Raw genomic sequence first — 22939 nt, 5'->3', positions numbered from 1 at the left:
ACCAGGCCGACAGAGGTAGCTCGGTAATCTACGCCGTCGTACGGAGAATTACAGGATATTGACGGAACAATCGGCAGCTATTGCGGGACAGTGTTAAGGGTACACTTTGTTCAATCGGCGGGGAGCTGCGGTTGGCCATTTCTGGGGAAGAAGAAGAAGAAGGAGTGGCAGCTGGACTGTCAGCAATGGAAGCCGAGTTTCGGGAAATCGACGAAAACGGGAGTTGGAACGCCATCTACCAGGTAGGTAAGACCTCTCCGGCAAGATCAAGGTGGAAATGGTCTGCGGGTGAAGCGGCCGCTTTTAGGCCAAATTATAGCCAGTACACACGAGTTTGCAGCGGCGCAGCTCCCGTTTAATGTTTGTTTTAAACCGCTAGTTTAGTCCGTGTTCCGCCTGCTCGGATCAATCCGATGATGGATGTGTCTGCCTGGGTCGCCAGACCCCCCCCCCCCTAAACAAACTGTTATGTTATTGTACATTTAATACATGTTGTACAGTATTCAGTTATTTTTCTTAAGTAAAAACAGCGATTCCACAGTTATAAAACATTGGGTTGCAAGTTAAACGTCCTGCCTTCAAAAAAAGTAAAATTACGAAAGTATTAGCATCATAATATATTAAGTGTAATATTAAAGTACTCATCCAGTAGAAAAATATACAACCGGATTATGATTATTGATGAATTAATGTGTAAGCACCACCACTGTTGCAGCTAATTGTAACTACTGTTGAATACTCGATACTGTACTGAAGTACTTGAGTACATTCCATCACCGCCTTAGATTCTGTCTTTAGGTTTTTTCCCACAGTTTCTTGCACAAAATATCCAGTGTTATGATAATATTTTCAAAGTTGATTTAGCCATGTGGGTGCACTAAACCCAGCACCCACACACATGAGAATGACCCTTTTAGGGAGTTGAAGCTTTATTTTTTATTTTTTAAGAATTCATACAATTGTTTTCAAAAAAGGAAGGAACAACCCAACTCAAGATCCTGAGCAGTATTCAGCTTTAAAGCATCTATCAGCCACGGAGACACAGCCTGCACCATGTTACATCAGACCTTTTATTGTCAATGATATGTTATGTTATTCTATTTTTATTTTGCCACAGGAGATTCGCCAGCAGTCATGTGAACTCCCGTGCACAGTTGCCAAATTGCCTGAAAACAAGAATCGGAATCGTTACAGAGATGTTAGCCCATGTAAGTAGCTCTTCTATCTGACTGATTGCAACAGAGCAGTTTTGAAATTTCCTTGAAATTTATGGCCACTATGTAATCTGCTATTTCATGTCCAAACATCAGCGACTGGTGACTTATTGTTTGAAGTCACAGCAGCCGAGTCGTCCACAGATGACTGTGATACAAACAGCTTGCTGCTGGTTGACCTCAGTCATTTGAATAACACAATGTCAGGATTACACAAGATGCAGAGGGTTGCGTCACTGCATCGACATCATAAAGGATGTCACTTCCAGTTCATAACTTTTGGCCTCTTCACTGTGAATTTAATAAGGTTAATAATCATCTTTACTTAAAACCAATTTGTATCGGTGGGCTTTTATATAATCTTCATTGACATTTAACAACATCGGTGTGAAGGTACCGTGGTAATGCACATTTAGACACTGACAAATAACAAAACACATAAGTACAACGTGAAGTTGCAAATATAAGAGGATATGAATCGCATCAATTTGTCCCAATAATCATGAACCAACAATACAGACGGACAAGTTTAAAACACTATAAAATAAGTTTAGAGTGGATCATCGGTACATATCTCACTAGATTATATTCACATTTTAAGCACGATTTAAAAGAAATACTACTTATTTTCTCCTCTGTAATCCTACATGTTATTCTTTCCAGCACTTTGTAAACATAAGAAGCACATTATTGAAGTACATTTAATTGTTATTATATATCTGTTATGCTCAGCGAGGCCCACAGACCCAGTGCTTTGAACCATCCAGTCCAGTGTTTGAGATGAATTATTATTCACCAAAAAGTTTTTTAAAAAAGAATTTCACAACTCAACAGCTGAACTGTGTTGTTTCGTCTTCTTCACACTGCATAATTAATGCAAATACCTCCTGTAAATGTGCCATCAAGTGTGTAAAGATGTGACAATATGTAGCCTGAAACTTTTTCACGCTGTTATCTTTTTAACGGTTTTATATATTCTATATTTATCTGTTCTTATATCCTTTATTCTTATAATTAAGCTCTCATCAACCTTGGTCTGCTGGAAACTCATGATTATAAAAACAGAACTGAGTTCACTTTCAGGTCAGACGGCTGATTTATCTAGGGGGGGGCAGAGATAAGTTTGTAACCTGCATTTCAGCCGAGAAATACAACACACACACACACACACACACACACCATTGGTCGAATTTGATATCATCTTTGAAGATCAGACGGAAACGTTGTAGGATGAGGGAGGATGCGGTTGCCCTCCCTCATGCCAGTTAGGTCCAATTAGATTGCGGATTCTGAATGGAGTCAGGTGACGTTATCCTTGTGGAGAAAAAGACTGTTTTTCTCCGTTGAGTCAGATTTCCACTTCAACCTGCGAGTTGAATAGAACTTCTCACCTGCTCTTGCCATTACACTGCCGGTACTTTGCCTGTGACCAGAGGAATAAATCGACTTGAATTTAGAAGTTACTTGACCGTTATTATACACCACCGGGCTTCCAATCCATTGATTCCTCGGTAATAAACATCCAACACCTGCGTTTTGTTTAAAGGCCGACTCCTCATACGTTCCCAGCAGCTTAGTCGGTCTGATCTGTCGTCCCCTGAGGATTGTGACAGTTTAAAAACATCCAGGCTTATTTTCATGTTTCTTCTTTTCATCTTCTCCCAAGTTGACCACAGCAGAATATGCCTGCAGCTTGGAACCAATGACTACATTAATGCCAGCCTCATAACAGTAGAAGAGGCACAGAGGAAATATATCCTCACTCAGGTAAGCAAGATTCAGGACAGTCCTCTATACAGCGATGATCCACCCTTATTCAGAAATCATACCGGTTCGGTGATATTGGACGATATTTAATTATACTTGTGAACGACCATGATGCAAGTATTGGGTCATGTGGAAGGAAGAAGTTGGTAGTACTACCTGTGCTTTGAAACATACAAGGGAATACTTTATTATGAAGAGAGGGATTTAGCCTGCCTTCACTGATATATATGAGGTGGACAAAATAATAGAAACACCTGTCAGTATGACGCGCTAGAAGTCAACAGCAGCACAAACTACATCCTGAAACGGTTTCAACAAAAACAGAACATCATAACCTTCATGAAGGTGAGACGTCTTGCAGCTGTACTTAATAAACTGGCAACTGATTGAAAACATTCAACAAATGGTTTACAACATAGGATAATTATTAATACATTTGTCAAAGACCAAATCCTCCCGTGGGAACGCACACGTGGAGGCTGGTGGATAAAAAAGATAATGAGTGACAGTGTCGTAAGAAACGGGCGTAATAAAGTTAGAACATATTAAAATGATCTTTACAGGAGGAATTACAATTTCTGACATACTTTCATATTTATACATAAATTATATATAATCATAACAATTTTAAGAATAGTATCCTCAGCGATCTTTAAAGAGATGCACTGGTTGGTTTGTAGTTTTACTGAGAATCAAATCCACTCTTCTGACACAACAGTCGTTCTTTGTTTAGGGACCCCTTCCAAATACATGTGGCAACTTCTGGGAGATGGTGTGGGAGCAGAGGACCCACGGCGTCGTGATGCTGAACCGAGTCATCGAGAAAGGATCTGTGAGCAGCGGCTTCTTTCCTCACGTTGTCCACTCGGGTTGTTTGCCCTCATAACCCCGTTGCTTTTCTCTTTCGGTGATGCATTGTTTTTGTTTTAGGTCAAATGTGCCCAATATTGGCCACAGAGAGAGGAGAGAGCTGCTATCTTTGAAGATGCCAATTATAAGGTCACCCTTATTTCAGAAGACATCAAGTCTTCCTACACAGTCCGTCAGCTGGAGCTGGAAAATCTGTTGGTATGTTTTTTCTTCTTCTCTTCCCATTTTTTTTTTGTGTGTGTAAAAGTAGACATGGTTTGACCCTTTTTTATGCTCTCTGCCTCCATCTTATTCTCTTCTATGTCTTATCATCCTTTACAGACTGATGAGACTCGGGAGGTTTTACATTTTCACTACACCACCTGGCCTGACTTCGGGGTACCAGAGTCTCCTGCCTCCTTCCTCAACTTCCTGTTCAAGGTGCAGAAGTCGGGCTGTCTGAATTCCGACCAGGGACCAGTGGTGGTGCACTGCAGCGCTGGCATCGGGCGCTCTGGGACCTTTTGTCTGGTGGACACGTGCCTGTTATTGGTCTGTACAGAAATCATGTCATATCTTTCTGTCTGCAAAAATAGAACAACACAACATTCCTTAGTCATTGTTACAAGAAACCATGAATGAAGAGTGTCTGACTCCAGTGCTGAACAACTCCCCAATTAGAGTTATGAGCTAAACTGACGTAAAACCCGAGACTCTTGTGTACTCAGTGTGTTTGCTGTATTGTGCAGATGGCCAGCCGTAAGGACCCGTCTTCAGTTCGTATTCGTGACGTGCTGCTGGAGATGCGACGCTATCGCATGGGCTTGATTCAGACCGCAGATCAACTTCGATTCTCCTACCTCGCTGTCATCGAAGGTGCCAAGTACATCAAGGGAGATATGTCTCTGCAGGCAAGTCTCCCGTCTGCTCCAACTTCAATCAGTTTATCTTCTTCAATTGGGTAGGATGTTAAGTACATGTTGTTTTAGTTTTTTTGCAAATAAATGTTGTCCTTTTCTCAAGGAGTCCTTGAAAGAGCTGTCAAACGAGGAAGATGATCCTCCAGAGTTCACCCCTCCGCCGCCGCTTCCTCCACCCAGAGACCCTCACAACGGCAAAGTTGAGCCGTCCTTCTTTCCCGAAAACGATGAGATCCTCCAACAGATGGAGATCCGCAGTCTGGGGTAATCATCCAAATAATGTTATTACCATGTTTGTTGTTAGTTTGTCTCTCATCGTTAGTGTCAACTTTGAAAGACGGCAGGATTGGGTTGCAACAGTTATTTATAAGATCGTCATGCCGGCATTACACAGCGTCGAGCGTGGTGCAACACTCTTAGATTTGAGCCCAGGAGGCATCTGAGGCAGCAGGTATGACTATAAATTTCTAGTAGCTGATAAGCAGACGGCACCAGGTGGTAGGAACGCTGTGCCAAACTTCAATTTCATCACAGCTTTTAGGTGTTTGCAGAAACACGAGATCTGTTTGTTTGGATTCAGCCACTGAGGTTCAAAAATGTGTTGGTTGGTCTATTTTGTCAACAAATCAGTTTTGACACATATTTTGTGAAGTGGCACACAGAGCTCTCCACCAGTAAAGCTGACCAGTTGAACTTGTCGGGTTTCGGAGGGCACCCATCAACTACTAATTGAGTTTCTAACTAGTGACCTAACTAGTGACCATTTAGACATTAACGTCTAATCGTAAAGATTTTAGTTACGTGTAAAGCAGTTGCTAGGAAACATCTGTCGTGCCGTCCAATCAAAATGTAAACAGTTTTAAAAAATCAAATGTATGTTGTATTAATATCGTGGAATGTAAATGAGAATAATCCCCATTACATCCTTATTAAGCAACATCTGAGCAAGTGTTGGGTCTGATGTGTCGGCCATATTTTTATTTTACCTTATTAGCAGGCGAGTGCTTGTTTAGTAACAACTAATCTCTACTAGTTTGTCTGTTGAAACCAATTTTTATTTAGTAAACAGGTTATAACTAGGCTATGTTTGAACTCTGAAGGAGCTGGTGCAACGGGCTCCAGGACTGTTTGTCAAGGAAAACCGTAATCTCCATATATAACCACCAAATATAAAACCAAACTGCTTGGGTGCATTAAAGCTTGACTCGGCTCTCCTCTCCTCAGGTCCTCACAAGAGCCGGAGCTGCGAAAGAGGAACATTGCTGCCCCCCAGCCTCCTCCTGGTGGCGCTGATCAGCTCCGTGGCCACATCGGAACCGCAGATCACGACTCCAACGCTCCAATGAAATCCCAGCAGCAGGAGACGGAGGAGCTGGAGTTGCCCGAGGCAGCGGAGCCGCCCAAGGAAAGCTCCCCTGTGCCGGGGACCTGGTCCCCTCTACTAACCAACGTGTGCCTGTGCACGGCACTGGTCCTCAGTGCGTATGTCTGTTATCGAGCCTGTTTCCACTGATGTCTGTCCCTCCTCCTCCTTTTTGTTGCTCTCTGTCTCTCCACTGATGTTGCAAAGTGGACGAGGCTGGCCAGCCAGCCCGCTTCGACTTTGGGTTTACTCTACGAGTGATGGGATTATTTGGACTTCAGCAGATTCAGGTTCACTCGTTTATTTTACAAATGCAGTGCGAAGGGGTCGGCTTGTTGGGAATAACGGGCCGCCAATCCTCATCACCCACCCAAACGTTCTTTCCATATGTCGTCATGAATGCTCAGGGCCTTTTAGTTTTTTCAGGTGTCCCGTCCCAAAATACGCGCGCCGACTTAAACACAGACTCGACAGGCAATGTCTGTTGAGGAAAAAAAGGTTTTTATTTTCACTCCCCAGTTCTGTGAACCAGGATGAATGGCCTGCCAGCCCATTTTACTCGGGTCTCCTCTCTTATTTACCAAATGACACTTGTATGTGTTCTTCCATTTTAACCTGTACTAAGGCGTCCGTTAGGATTTCACATTTAATTTCCACCTTTTTCTTTATATTGTCTCCAGAAATGATCAGAAGTCATAGAGCCAGATTTTTTGACCAGAAACCTTTTAGTTCGTTTGTTGTGGTTCAATATTTAACCCGACAGTAAGGTGAAGGATGTGACAGGAAGAGGGAAGCAAGCCTGTGCCACTAGATAAGAGATGCATGCTGGGGCGGGCGTTGAATTATCCGTCCTCACTGGTGGCCTGTGTAGGTCTGCAGGAGGCAGCATGCTGAGTGTGTGTGTGTTTGTGTATGGACATGTGCGCGAGTGGTCGTTAGTGGAGCTTTCTACTGATGCTCGAGTTAAATCTCCTCGGTGAGAAATATTAATATAACATTTTTCAGTACGTCAGATGTGAGATGTAGACTGAGTTGCCTTCTGCTAGTGGATTCCCGCTGCGTCTCTTTCTCCCTGGTGGCTCAACAGGGACACAGGAGAGTATTTCAAACAAACAAAACGGTGCAGGCACAGGGTGGTTTGTCTCTTTCTCCATTTGCGTGGCATTCCCAAAGGGCCAGCGGTGGCGAGGTAATAACACCTGGCTTTTGCCGGTCAGTGTTTTTCAGTCACGGTGGTTTGAATTGTGTGGAGGCTTTTCATGCCAGGAGAATGTAACAAAACCCCAATGACACCGTTGTATCTCTACGTGTGTTAAATTACACACAAGAATGCCAGCTTATTGTGACACAAAGTAGCTCACACCCGACTCTTTTCGCCAGCAATAAATAATACTGACTAATGTGTCACCCCTTTACTTTGTCAAGCTCTTGAGGTTGAATGGGGAACCAGGGTCTTTTGAACAAACCAAAAATCAAACACCAGCACAGGGATGAAAACAATACACTGTAGCAATGAACTGTTGTATCATGGCGTGGCCCTGAGCTGGCAATATTGTTTTGTATGATTAACTTTTTTTTATTTTTAAGCATGCTGCATTTGTGAGTCAACAGGTTTGTCCTAAAAAGAGATTAGCTAAACTGCTAGCATTCAGTTTACCTTTGTGACTCAACAAAGTGCAGTTGTCTGTCAGTCTGACAGCTGTACTTTTCTTTAGAATGTATAAACGTCCTCAACAAGGACACACCCTTACTAGATATATATATATATATTTTTCAAATCATGTTTCAATGTTCTGAGTTATTATTTTTTTTGTTCTGCTTTAGCAAGGGATTCAATCTCGGCACCCGTGCAGCCATCGCACCAGGTTTTCCTGTTTTTTCTACTTATGCTGAGCTCAAAAACATGTATTTTTTTATTTACATTTGTTGTTTTACTTTTTAAATAAACAAAAACAAAAAACAACTAAGTGTTCTGTTGATTTGTGCAGGTTTCTTCAACATATCTATAAACACATACAAATGTCTCATTTCAAGACTAAGCTAATTGGGAATGTCACATGACTGTGTGATGGTTTATAACTGTGTAAAACATTAGTACATTATTTATTAATAATCAATAAAGCCGACATTACTTCAAAGGGTGCCAAAATATCTCCGAAGATGTCGGAATATCTTCTAGTCGGAGTGTAAACGTGTTGTACTCTTTATCGTGCACTTTACGTTTCCTTTATTATATTGAAGAAAACATATTTAATAATATAAGGACAATGATGTCAGTACATTTACTTAACCCTCCTGTTATGTTCGTTTCTTACATACAGCCGTGATGTTCCCGGGTCAATTTGACCCGGTTAATGTTGAATCATCCAAAAGTGATCAGAAACCAAAACATTCTAAAAACTATAGTTTGTACCTCATCACCAACAACATTACTAACAATTAAATCAGTTTTTAGTGGAATTGAGTTATTTGCCCCTCCATAGATCAGAGTTCAATCAGGAGCACTCACTCGTTTTTAATGAAAATACATGTTCAAACTATTTTTTAGGTACATTGAAAAAATCTAAATCTAAATTGCATTAGTCTACCATAACATGTATTTTCTCCTAAATTTTATTTGCATTTTGTAAGTTTTTTTTTCATGGGGTGATGTAGATAAATAGAGATGAGACACCTGTGCTGTTCAGGGTCATAATGACCCGCCCACTAAAAATCAAGCCAAATGAGTCATAAAGGATTTGTATTGAAAGTAAACGTTAGTTATGTTTATTTTTAGTGTTAAGATGCATAAATTATATGATAAAAGATGACCAAAGGCCAGCACACAGTCATCCTCTTGGTGCAGTCGTATGTATCTGCAGAGTGTAATGTTGTAGGACTTCTCAGCAACCATTTTGTATGTTTGGCCCCTCCCCTGATACGTGTGAGTGGAGTTTTCACGCAGGGAAAAATAAAGGTTCCCGTCAAAATAGTTTCTGTATTTCTCGCACAGGTGCGGTCGTTAGAAAGAGAATGTGTGTGGGTCTGAGATTGGGATGAGACAGGGTGTGTGTCTCTCCCAGTCAGACAGAAAGTATATTAGAAGTACTATACTACATATTTATTAGTTGAGACATGAAAGAAACCCTCACATTAGTGTCCCATGTCCAATAAAGGTGTATTTAGGGGGAAAGTTAGGAGATGATAAACATGGTCTGTAAAGTGTGTGTGTGTGTGTTGGTGTCTGTGCGCGCGTGTGTTAGTGTGTGTGTTGGTGTGTGTGTTGGTGTGAGTTTGTGTGTTGAAACTTGGTGGGAGGGAGTAAGAAAGACTGCCCTACATTTACAAAGAAAGAAATAGTCTAAACGTGACTCTTTTGGTGACTTTTAGCCTTCACTTTCACAGCCGGGTCAAATTGACCCGGGAACATCATCTCTGTTATATAAACCTGCAGGGGGGGGTTGCAAATACATGATATTTTTTTAGTATTTTTTTTATACGTTGATTACACTAAATAAGGTAAGCAGAAGAAGTTTTATACAGAAAAAGTACTTAGAAGTATTTTTCCTAGATTTTCAAACTTTGAAACGGGTCAATTTGACCCGCAACATAACAGGAGGGTTAAGTACTGTACATAGACACTTTTTTAAGTACTGTTTGTTTGACAGTTGTTAATAGTTACTTAGCAGATTTAGATAATGACAAAACTAATCAATCAACAAAAAATATATAATTATAATGTGTTGTTATATATTACACTAACCAGCAATATATATGAAATTCTCTCCATCCTAACCAGCTACAATATTTAAGTCCTCATTAATGTATCACTAACTAAATCCTATGATATTATATACTGTATATATATTTTTTTTTAACTTGATGTTTATAATTACGATTTTGAATGCAGGGCACTTACTTGTAACAGTATTTGTACACTGTGGTGTTGCTATTTTTATGGAGAAAATCTGAGTACATCTTCCAGCTTTGAGTACAGATAGTTACTTGCCTCGAGTCTGAGTGAAATGTATTAAAACTACCACCAGGTGTCGATGTTGGATTGTAAAACTAGGCGGTTCCTGACTTAATATGGAACCTCAGCTTTTATTGCAGCCCACTGTTTCTAGTTTTCTGTATTGAACATGGGTTTGCTCATCAATTACTTTTAATTGCCTCAGTATTTTCATGAATAGTAAATGGGAGTCACCAGTTATATGGCAGAACATAAACTGCCTTTTGTCTTTCAGGGAATTGTGATGTTGCATGCCACACATATTGCTCTCATTATTCAGATTATGTTGGCTTCAAACTGCGCGGAGAGGATTTTCCATGAAAAATACGACTGCAGAACATAGTAATACTCAACTATTAGATTTATTGTCACACTTTGTGGTGAAAACATCCAAAGAATGTTAAAGTCGATGTCCAAACTGCTCTGCTAAGCCTTGAGAATACATTGAGGTCAACAAGAGTGTAACGTATCAAAAAAATAATGGTCAGTGAGCACTCAAGCACGGAAGAACATTTCTTGACACACTGCTTGAGTAAACTCCACCACACTGATATAGTACAGATGATTTGGCAACAGTCTTGGCGAGAACTTCCTGTTTGGGAAATAAGAGGCGTGTATGTGTTGTAGAAGAATGCAACTTAAACAGAGTGAGTCAGAGCACTCCCAACCACCGCTCTCTGCTGACGTCAAGAGCTGGCAAGATGGAACACGCTGCACTCATCTAGGAAAACTACAATCAAGGTGTGACCGAGGACCGGAAGTCTTAAAGCCACAGTCGTGTCTATTGGAACAACCGACCATATCAGATCTGACAGCGTTGTCACGTTACTTATATTGGACGTATGTCACACATCCGCATGTCCTCTACATGTCAGTGTCTTTGAATTAGATGAAATATTACTGCTCCTCAGAATATGGCAGTTTTGAAGCATGTCACTTGAGTACATGTCAAAAGTCCACAACGGTGACTCCATGCTCGGCCTAATTGTGCATAGTGCTGACTCGACACTCCATATCGACCGAAAAGGATATCTTCCCTGCTGACTCTTCCAGCATGAGTCCTCAGTTTAGTTATTAACTTAGAACTTCCCAATAGCTGGCCAGCTGTGAGGGTGGGTGGGACGATCTTTGACTGTAAGTCTCTTTCGTAGCCTGCAGATCATTTGCACAGGGAGCCGAGCATGCATCAGGAAATTCTTGAATGTGAGGAGAGGCAGATCTTTCCCAGTGTGACTCTGCAAAGTCTGAGTCACCATACACACCACAGTTGTTCAATGGAAGCTCGTTATGAGGAAGTGCGAGTACTCTGTCAGCTGTACCATGTCTCTTCATGCCCTTATCATTTCAAAACTGGCAAAAGATACAGTGAAATATAGTCGTCCCTCAGTATCAACCGGTGGTGGAATGCAACTCAATACCTTTTCTGAAGTACTGCTTTTCGGTATGAATTTTTGCTACATGAATAACGTATATGTTACACACTGAAGGATGACAATGTCCATTCAGCATTCCAGATGTTTTTAGTGTGCTCTGTAAACACACAAAGACAGTCTCACATTAATAGCTGTGCCACATATTTACTGTCTGTGTTATGCTGGTCTAACTTGCTTGTTCAAGACAATAATTACATTCATTGTGAACAGTCAACCTACAACTATACATCACCACACACTGCTGTTTATATGTCACGGGACACAACATGTAACTATATAATCTATAACTTTACAGATGTGTGTTTGAGGTGAAACTCCTCTGTGGATTTGAAACAAGCGTTTGCAGACAGTCAGTGGGCTTTTCCTCACTGTTTGAAATGTTGACAAAGTACATACACATTTCACTTCGAGCATCTTCTTTTTTTTTTTAACCGAGGACGGTCGGCACTTGACGTCACTCGCTCTCAGCGCTGCCTCTGAGAGCGCTTGGTAGCCCCGCCCCCTTGTAGTTACTCGTGCAGACAGCATGACACGGAGCGGAGCAGTGCGTGTGCTCTGATCGAAGTATCGATACTAACAAATGCAAAATCATATCGTTTTTAACATACGGGTACCTTTTTAGAATCGATAAACCGTGCAATATTACAGCAGTAGATGTAGCGGGCTGACATTCAAGCTAACCCTAACCCGTATATATATATAATATATATATATATAATATATATATGGCGCTTGTGTACTTGTCTCACCTGTAAACACACAAAGACAGTCTCACATTAATCTGTGTTATAATGGTCTAACTTGCTTGTTGAAACACAAATTTCAACGCCAGTCATGCCCAAACCCGCTACTGCCACCTATTGGCGAACATGAGTATCGCCCTGCAGCTACTTGAGGTGAAAGCACGTGAGCTTTAAGTTAACACAAAGCGTTATAAATTATAATAACCAGAAAATAAGGGTGGTGGGGGCAAGGGACCAACACAATCGAATACAATAACAATTCTGACAACAATAGTAGCCCTTAAAATGTCCACGGTGCCACATATACTTCAATAGTAAGCTAAATATGAGGCTACAGCCAGCAGCCGGTTTGCAGACTGTGGCTCAACTGGAAACAGCTAGCATGGCTCGGTTCAAAGGTGACAAAATCCACCTGTTTCCCAGTGTCTCCAGTCTCTGTGCAAAGCTAAGCTAACTGGGTGTTCATATTTATCATACAGACATGAGATTGGGATTGATCATTATAAAGTAGGGTCTAGTTTGGGCTCCTGAAAAGCTTTCTAAACTTCACCAATGGACAAATTGTAATAACTGCTCAAGGCCCGAAACCGGTTTGAGTATTACATGTGTGGCCCCTGAGATTTATCTTGTGACCTTTTAGAGGGGCCTGAACCATAGGTTTCAAACCAGGAGATGAAACTATCCAACTGTATGCACCTTCAATAAGCAATACAAGTATGTTCCCTTTTGATGATATTAGTGCATTCTGCTGGTAATACCTTTGTACTTCACTATAATCTTGAAAGCAGGACTTCTACTTGCAATGGAGTTCTAAATTGTCGTTTTGGTACTTTAGTGAAAGAGCTGTGTGGCTCATAGCATCAGCCCGCCATTTATTCCTTACGTAAACATGACAAAATGTTCTATCAAAAGAATTAAAATGTTTTCCTAATCAAACAGCATGATCACTTTTTTTTCGATAGAATGAGTGCAGAACAGATAAAAACACCACTGTGTTGTTGTTCTCAGTAAACTGCAGCCTCTCTTTCAGAGGCTGATGTCTTTGGTTGCGTCTGTAGAGACACTCACCCGTGAGCAGTTCCTTTTCCTGTTCCTGTCCCCCCCCCTGGCTGCTGCTGCTGCTGTCGTGGACACATTGTCACAGCAGACGCCGACGTGACATAGAGTACTTTGACTGTCATTGGCTAAGTTCATGCATATAGGTCATATCGTAAATACCAAGAGGCTGGAGCTGGTGCTTTCCCTTGGTTCAAAGCTTCCTCTCGCTGAACGCAGTAAGGAGTGATGACGTCGGCGTTGACATGTGGTCCACATGTAAACAAAGCTTCCTCACCACAGATGTCCCCATGGTGTTCTTCTGGGTCAATGTTGACGTTTTCTTCATAGCAACTGTGGAAATAAAAACAACAATTCTTTGCGTCCGAATTTGATTTTGATGCAGCACTGAGTCTGTACCAGAAGCACACACACACACACACACACACACACACACACACACACACACACACACACACACACATGCATGCACACAGACACAGGCACACACACAAAGACACACACATACACTCACACATACACACACATGAATGCAGACACACTCAAAGACTCACCCATGCATGCACATACACACACCCCTACACACACACATGCACCCACACACGCGCCAATGACTGTCTGTTTGTCTTTTGGGAATGAGGTGAAAGGTAAGACGTGAACGTGAGGATGGTCACATAGTTAAGCTATTGTGGGGGAGGAATATTTCATTGCTGCCAACGTCTTCAACACACCCTACTTCCTGTTGAGTAATCTGTACATGTCAAAGTCCACACATGACGACTATTATGTCAAGGTATCTGTGATTTCATGAATGTACAGCTGAGAATGTACTGTAGATTTCATTAGTTTACTTTGCAACAAAGCATTCTGGTTTAATTTGTTTAATTTCTCTGTCAGGCTTTCTTACATGCAGTCACAAGATTAGAGGGGAACAATCTTCCCACAGATCTGCCTTCGTTGGTCTAAATTCACATAGTGTATGTCCTCTCTAAATACATACAGATTTTATTTTTCCTCTCTCAGGTTGGCCTACCTTTTAGTTTAAATGTGAATATTGGGCTGAATATTAACTTAACCCTTTTTAACTGCATAATTATTACAGTAATAACATGTCACACAAATCAATAGCTCGACAAGTCAGCCAACAACTGCTATACCAAATTAAATGTTCATCTTTCATCCCCTGATTTGATTACAGTAATATGTACAATTTACAGTAAGTGCCCTCATCATGTTTTATGTTTGCACAACTGGTGGTGGATTTTCTTTAAAGTGTTAGAGGACACATTTTCACTTCCATGTTACTCACAATTTCCAATCACAAGTTGTCAAAAATAAAACAGGATGTCAGTCTAATGAGCAGTGTGTCAGACTATCTGGTAATCTAGGAAAGTTTTAGAGGAGAGCTTTGAGGAATAGTGCAATGGGTTGAACTTTCAATATTAATAGAAACTGCGGCATTGTGAAAGAAAAGTTGGATGTCTTCTTTTCTTATAAAGTCCTGCAGTAATGAACTACATAACAAATTACTGAAGTCTACGTATGTGTGCAAGTATGATAACAGTACTAAATCATTGTTGGCTCATCATTGAGAAAGTATTTCTTCACTGTGAATGATTTATATCATGTGCGGTGACTTATGGTTATAATAATATCAAATGCCATCTTTTGTTCAGTGGTGGAATGTAAATAAGTTAATTTACTGCTGAACTTTGGTACAGATTTGAGGTACTATGCTATACTTTGCTTTAGTATTTACTTTTTTTAAAATACCATTTTAATGCTATACTTCAATAAGGAACTTATGCATCTGCTTCAGTACATTTTACTAACACCATTTAGGCACTTTTCTTGAGTAAAGGATAAAATGCAGAATATTCCATCTTAATAGGAAGTGATAACACAAATTAGTGCTTTTCCGAATTTCAGTTGCTCCTCTACTTCAAAAGACTCAGTGGACTCCAGATATATAGTAGACTGTATGCAGACTGTATGTAATCTGTATGTAGACTTTATCTAGACTTTAGAGTAGACTGTTCATAGACTATATGTAGACTGTATGTAGACTGTATGTAGACTGTATGTAGTCTGTATGCAGACTGTATGTAGACTGTATCTAGACTTTAGAGTAGACTGTTCATAGACTGTATGTAAACTGTATGCAGACTGTACAGTAGACTGTATGTAGTCTGTATGTAGACTGTATGCAGACTTTACAGTAGACTGTATGTAGTCTGTATGTAGTCTGTATGTAGACTGTATGCAGACTGTACAGTAGACTGTATGTAGTCTGTATGTAGACTGTATGCAGACTGTACAGTAGACTGTATGTAGTCTGTATGTAGTCTTTATGTAGACTTTACAGTAGACTGTATGTAGACTTTACAGTAGACTGTATGTAGATTATATGTAGTCTGTATGTAGACTGTATGTAGACTGTATGTAGTCTGTATGTAGACGTATGCAGACTGTACAGTAGACTGTATGTAGTCTGTATGTAGACTTTACAGTAGACTGTATGTAGTCTGTATGTAGACTGTACAGTAGACTGTATGTAGACTGTACAGTTGACTGTATGTAGACTGTACAGCAGACTGTACAGTATACTGTATGTAGACTGTATGTCTGGTGTAAGCATTGTTGTAAATGATGTGTTTGGCTATCAGCTAACATAATTACAAACCCAGCTGACTGCATTGCCGCTGCTCTGCAACCAAAGACACAGTTATTATGTGTCTTTCTATCGGGCATCAACCTCACATTTCAATCAAGTTTGAAGTTTCAAGGTTTTGTTTGCCATTTGTGCCTAGACCAACAGTCCAGACACATTGGAAATCTTGTGCAGGGCTCTCCGAGTCAACAGTTTAAGAAATGACACTATAATAAGAAATACAAATATAAAAGAAAACACGAGACAGAAAGTGGTAGTGTGTACAGAAAGGTAGTAATATGTACAATAACTAGAAAGGTGCTAATATGTACAGTTTACATTTATGCATATATTGATGAATTTGGTACAATGTGGACACATTCAATATTTATAGACTTTTAATAAACTAACATCCAGCCCTCTGTGTAACAGCGGGGGCGGGATTCAGGACTCTGTCGTCTGCAGCAGCAACAACACCACAGGCATACAGGCTTATTTACGCTTATGTGCACCGCTCTAATAGATTAAAATGATGGATAGACTTGTGGTCTAGACGGGTGTGAGCTAATTGTGGGGTGTGTTCATTGAATCCCACAATTCAGCAGTGGTTAGTTATTGCATACACACCCCGCGGAGGTCTGCACTCTACTGACTGCACCTTTCTGGTTTGCTTCTATGACATTTGGTAAAAGCAGGTGTCCCATTTGAAATGATGTGTGCTATATGAATTATCAAACTAATTCAAATGTATTCTGGAGTCGTTTTTTCCCTTGTATAGCTATTTATCGATTTGGAAATTATGATTAAATCTTTATTTTTTCAATATTTTAACATGATCGTCAGCTAAACCATTATCCTCGAAATTTAGTCCTAAATGGCACAAAAGATTCTTAAAAATTTCCTGTCAGATTTGGACATTTTGTAGCCCAGCGAAAAGTCAAAATGTTTAACATTTTAATCTATAAATTGATAATTGCAGTTCTGTACACAGTGAGGACACACCTGTTGATCAATCCGCATGAAATATCAATTAACCCTTCATACGCTGCGCATGTATTGAAATGAACTCTTCTTACACACCAGTGTTTCTCTAAAAGTTAACGGTCATTTTGCAAGGATGGCCTTGATGTTACACAAGATTTGGGCAGTGGTACTTGATCCTGTGTAGTCACCGCAAGTCACTTCTGCACGTCAGTTTAGTGTTTTCACAGTCATCCACGGCGAAAATAGCAGAAGTGAACTAAGATGTTGAAATCTTGGTGCACATCAAGATAGATCATGTTCTGGCCCGTTTACCGTAGCTCAGGCGGTCTGGCTTCCCGTTACAACCCATGGTCCAGATATCCGGTGTTCCTTTCACTTAGAGAAGGAACTGGAATTAAACAAGCAACATCACAGTGTTAAAATCACCATTTATACATTCTTATTTTAATTGTGGCTAGAAAGACAACACAGGTTTGGCTACTTTTCAAAAGAGTATTTTGGAGTTTCAGAGGGTCCAGACACCTTGAATACATTTTGCCTTTGGTCAGACTTGTGAAAATCATTGGAAAGTTTACGTAGGCAATCATTATTTGCTTTAAAAGTCTTCAATACTCTGGCTCTGAGCCAACAGTGTTTATATGATATAGATACACAAGATGATGTGGCACAGAAAACCATGAATGTACAAAACAATAAATGTCGGAAAGAGCACCGACAGCTCCATGATCAAATTTGTCTAACCATTTCAGTATCTGAAGGTCTAACATTACTCTAAAATCACAGTCAGTGTATGTTTTATAAATCTTGCGTTATTTGATCCTTAATTTAGCTCTGTTTGTAATTAATCATAAAGATTATGAAATGTTTGAAATAACTTTTAAAAATGTATAGAATATGTTCTATAGAGAATAAGCAATGACAGAACTAAACACTAAAGGTAATTTGAACGATTAAAGGAAGGTATGTGCGAAAAGGAAAGAGAAAGAGGGAAATAAACAGGACCCAGGATAGAACTGTGAGGTACTCCACAGATTAACTGTGACAAGGTCAACTAATCTCAAAAAAGATACAACAGAAACGATGTTACTGTTCTATGTTACAGAAACAGATTTCATTTAAAGGATGACTTTGTTTATCTTCTATGTTTCTTATTGTCAACGAAATCCCATAATATTAATTGTTTGGCGCATCAGGCATCATTTTTGTCCAAACATTATTATAGACCCACCAATGAGCCCCACGGTTGCACTGGGTGACATGTTCCTTCACTATGATGAACCTCTGTGATTTATTTTGAGTCAATTCCACATATACCATCTAAATACTCACTGGAGCACTGAATATGTTTTTTTCTGTTCACAACAAATGCACATTTTATTCTTGTCTGAGTGAAGTTTGTTAAAACCCACAGTGCTCAGCTGTTTAAACAGAGTATGTATGACCTATTTTTTGAAGATTCTATCTTAAGTAGGAAAAAACTAGATAAGGACTGATTTCAACAGACAAGGCAGGGAAGTCAGAATATCGAGAGACGGACTAGAACAATACACTCTTGCTTTTGAGATAGATTGCAAACTATGTCAAAAGAATAGTTTCCCCAAATGTGATGATTTGCTAATTTTGTAATTGCTGTGATGAATTAATTGATTCTCCGTTATGAACGATTAACCTGTAGATTCCTTGTTTTATCGTTTTGTCATAAAAAATGCTAAATCTAATTTCCCACAGACCATGTGACATCCTCAAATGTCTTGTTTTTTCTGATCAATACTCCAAAATATAAAGATATCCAGTTCATGTGTAACAAAGAGAAGCATTCAATACTTTTATTTGAAAACTGCGAAACAGCAAATATTTTACATTTTTGCTTTAAAGATTGCACTGATTTGATTATCAAAATAGTTGCCAGTTTTCCACTCTTTACCCTGTATTAATTTGTTCCATAACTTTTTCTAAAGAACCGTATCTGTGGAGATGCAACACACGAGTAATCCCTCAGTTTGCTCCTTGTTTTAAATTAACTCCAGCACACATTATGGCATTCAAATGTTGTGTTAGCTTAATCATTGTCAAACTAAACAAGCAAGAACAACTGGACCAAAGCCAAATTTAAAAAACAAACATGTATTTTAGTAGATGGCTGAGTTTTCATTCCCCAATGTTTTTGATTTTATTGAAAAACAAAATCTAATGCTAAGTTGTGGAAAAGTGATTTGAAGAAGAAACATACGAACATGACTCAGAGATAAAACTAAAAAAAAATTCCATTCCTCAACAACTGGTACAGAGTTAACATTAGAATGACAGATGTGTGTGTGTGTGTGTGTGTGTCTGTGTGTGTTGTCTTATCAGAGGAGTTTTTAGGAGGCCTGTTGGCCTGTGCAGGGCCTGTGATGCAACAAGGAGTTTACGGTCAGACACTGCCCATGACGGTAAAATGAGGAAAGGGGGCTGAGCTAAACGTACAAGAAAAGAGGTCATCCTGTGTGGGAATTTCCCTCTCTCCTGTCAGCATGTGAGTCGGGAGCAGGGAAAGACTGCATTGGGGCTCCAATAGGAAACGAGGGGTCATCGAAGAAAAATATGCAGAGAATGTCTAAATGCATCTTTGCCAACACTGACAGCTACGATGAGAGCGGGACGAGCAGGAAATGTGCTGAAAAAAGTCACAACAATGGAGTGCTGGATGTTAAATCATTAACTCATTTTATGACACATGAATTGTCTCTGCGCTTTTAAATGAACAGATAGAAGACACGATCATTCTGAGTGGCATATTGTGTTAGGAGTTAGGCTGAAAGCTCAACCACAACTATTTACAGCGATTGCAATGTTCATGGAGGATAACAATGTCTTATTCAATTGTGGGTGTAGCATTCTTCAAGTGATGCGTTGGAAAGGGAGGATATTGCACAACAGTTAAAAGCTAAACTGTTCCATCATTGAGTGTGTTGAAACATCCACTCTGTTCAAAATGTCATCTTTCAATGGACAAAACAGCAACCAATTTTACACTTTATTTGAGAGAATATAACGTGACTTATTCTCTCGATGAGAATAAAGTGCGCATGTTCCCTCTTAAACAGCCAAACGAGGTGTTTTTCTTTTGCTGTTTTTCTGCAGTTTTAGAAAAACATTCCACACCCTGAATTGTCACGGATCATCTACAAATCCCATCGTGCCTCTTTCTTTATCCTCTCGGTCTGTTTGCTTGTTTGAGACAGATACGTTTCATATTGTGCGGTGAAATGCAGTCTAACGACTTGGTCAATTCCACTGCAAACAAGCAGTCGACTTATCTGTCATGTCTGGTATAACCTACTTTGTCCCATTTTTAACTTCTTCATTTTCTTCTGCGTGTTCCCCCCCTCAGGGTAGAACAAGGTTTGCAAAGGATTATTGGTATCTCGCCTGGTCTTTTGGCTATTGAAGCATGACCTGAAGTGGTGTGAGGAGGTTAGTTGCTGATTAATTTCTATGCAACCTTGAACCCCTCTCTGGGCCAGTGGACCCAGCAGACTATTGACAGAGTCGTGTGCTAAAGATAAAGCTAACATTTCTGTGCTACGTGCAGGGTGTCTCTCTTTCCTTCTTTCCCCCCCGCTGCTCTCAGCAGTATCGTTTCAGTATAAATTGGTTGAATGCATTTCAGGATCTGAGGACTTGCAGGTCAATAAATGAGTAAACACAGGAATGCGTTGCGTTGACATTAAGAGTTACCACATAATAGTATGGACAGTCTGGTATTATGAGGAATCCCTTCATTGTTCTATTGCACCAATAGGAAAACACAATTTAGGATATCAATCCTCATTCTGCAACAGAGGAGGTTTCTGTCATCATAATGGCACTGAGCAAACCACTAAATGCCATTTTCTGCTTTGTGGAAACACTAAATAATGACATATCGTGATGGTGATCTGAGGCATTATTAAAGTATCTTTACCCTCACTGGTAAAGATCTATAATACAAAATAATGTCAAAAAACATCACAGTCCTTTAGCTTGTTGATGTCTTTCAATTATTTGTCAGCTTGGCCGGAATTAAAAGATAAAAAATTAGCCTTAATGTCGAACCAGTATTTATCTGCAGTATATCTTGTAATTGAAACACATTGCAATACACAGTCTGACTGGTGTGTGTGTGTGTGTGTGTGTGTGTGTGTGTAGGGGGAGCACGACACCCTGTCTGCACCTGCTTCCAAAATGACAGAAAAAAAGAAGAAGTTACAAATGTAATTGTTTAGACAAAGTATAAATCTGTTTAATTCAATAAAATATCAAGTACATTTAAAGCATTTAACCATTTAAAATTAAATAATTTGACTTATTTCATTCATTGCCACAACTATTACAAAGAGTTGCATCATTTCACTGCAGCACAACTCTTCCCTTATAACAACCATTGCTCCAGATACACAAAATGTAGAAATTCACTCGCGTGTATGTAAAATATGTACCGAAATACTGCATACACAAAAATTACATCTGAGAATAAAGCTACGGTGACATGTGAAGCATCGTGAATGATTGCGCAATCCGTGCACCCACTCCTTCAGTCCCATTTCAACTGTCCCTGTAAACTGGTGGTCGCTGTCTTCACCTGTGAAGCGTACCGTTTTCAACACTTGTTCAGTGGATCACCTCCAGCTCTAAAGTCCATCCGTGATTAGACAAGCAGCCAAGTGGCCCGCGTGGAGGTCTCTAACATTGCCCGGTGGCAGAGAGCAGGTTGCGCAGGGTGGACAGCTCTCTGGACAGCTGCTCTACGCGCTTTTGTAAACGATCGTTCTCTGCAGCCAGTTCCAGCACTTTATGTTGAGTCTCCATGTTGCGTATTTTGGCTTTGTCCCTGCTCTTCCTCACAGCGAGGTTGTTCCTCTCCCGCCTCACCCGGTACTCGTCGCTGTCCTTGTCCAGGCGCTTCTTCGCTTTCCCAGAGGACATTTTGCCACGGTGCGATGGTGACCTGCTTTCACCCGACGGGCAAGGTGTGCCGGGCGGGCTGGAGCAAGTCGAGGACGCGCTGGAGATGTTCCCAAGACTGCCGCTGGTGGACTGGTAATGAATATAGAAACCAGACGAGCCGTTCTCCATAGTTGCGTCTCTCTGACTGTCGTCTCTCTCAGCCGCGGCGGCAGCAGCTCTGTAGCGGCTCCCGGTGAGTTCAGGGCTCAGCACACTATCCACGCGGGTTTCCTGCAGCTCGGTGTAACCCAGCGCGTAGGGCTCCCTGGGGTCCCTCAAGTTGTCGCACTGGCTGCTCTCCAGCTCGTTCAACAGCGAGTAGTTCTTGTAGTTCTGTAACGCCGCAACTCTCTTGAGCTTGTTCTCCGCCAGGAAATCGGAGAAAACGTCCCCTTGCTGCTGCTGGTGGTGCTGGTGGTGCTGGTGCTGCTGGTGCTGTTGGTGCGTCTGCGCCGCCAGTTGCGGACAGTGCAAAGCTGAATCCAGGTACACGCTGAAGTCTATCGCTCTCTCCCGTTCTTCAATGCCCAGCTCCGTCATCGAATCGCCGACCCTCCAGTATGAGCCGTTGCTGACCGGACTGATAATGCTGTCTCTACTGTGAATAGCAAAGCCGCTCTCGTCGTAGAAGCCGGCCACTTCCATGGATCTTAACACCCGCCGGATTGAAGGAGCATGGAGGGCTGAGATGAGACGCCCAGATTGTTTTGGATTCAGTTGCCTCAGTTGCGAAATGGCTGGACGTGTCTGACTGCAAACGAGTTTTAAATCTCCCGTGTCACTGCCTGTGACAAAACGCTGCGAAACTACTTTGAAGGAGCTGTGATCTTGTATTGGGAGGGATTGACAAGTCTTCCTGTCTCGGGGGGGTTTTATTAGACGCGCGGGGCGGGGTTTTAGCTGGGCAGGTGTGTGACGCGCAACGAAGAGCCAACCGAACAATATGTGCTGATTTTGGATGACCTTTTTCTGTATGTAACTATTTGTGTTTATCGGTTAAA

General features: G+C 40.8%; 2 protein-coding genes across 3 annotated transcripts; one reads left to right on the top strand and one right to left on the bottom strand.

Moving 5' to 3' along the window:
- Window positions 1-10: 10 nt before the first annotated feature.
- Window positions 11-8076, top strand: LOC130200151 (tyrosine-protein phosphatase non-receptor type 1-like). Of its 2 annotated transcripts, XM_056424175.1 has the most exons (9): window positions 12-242; window positions 1118-1208; window positions 2881-2981; window positions 3715-3813; window positions 3912-4049; window positions 4173-4382; window positions 4580-4741; window positions 4854-5014; window positions 5975-8076. In XM_056424175.1, the coding sequence occupies exons 1-9, from the start codon at window positions 186-188 to the stop codon at window positions 6261-6263; spliced, it is 1308 nt and encodes a 435-aa protein (XP_056280150.1). In that variant the 5' UTR covers window positions 12-185; the 3' UTR covers window positions 6264-8076. The 2 variants fall into 2 exon arrangements, with proteins under 2 accessions (XP_056280151.1, XP_056280150.1); XM_056424176.1 differs by lacking the exon at window positions 2881-2981 and having other exon boundaries at window positions 11-246.
- A 13132-nt stretch (window positions 8077-21208) lies between these two features.
- cebpb (CCAAT enhancer binding protein beta) lies at window positions 21209-22907 on the bottom strand. Its single transcript, XM_056423059.1, has one exon. The coding sequence runs from the start codon at window positions 22581-22583 to the stop codon at window positions 21675-21677; it is 909 nt and encodes a 302-aa protein (XP_056279034.1). The 5' UTR covers window positions 22584-22907; the 3' UTR covers window positions 21209-21674.
- Window positions 22908-22939: the final 32 nt, after the last annotated feature.

The sequence above is a fragment of the Pseudoliparis swirei genome, chromosome 9, assembly GCF_029220125.1.
Source record: "Pseudoliparis swirei isolate HS2019 ecotype Mariana Trench chromosome 9, NWPU_hadal_v1, whole genome shotgun sequence".
In the NCBI taxonomy this organism is placed as follows: Eukaryota; Metazoa; Chordata; class Actinopteri; order Perciformes; family Liparidae; genus Pseudoliparis; species Pseudoliparis swirei.
The sequence above is the reverse complement of the archived record's forward strand: the minus strand, read 5'-3'. Positions and strand labels throughout refer to the sequence as shown.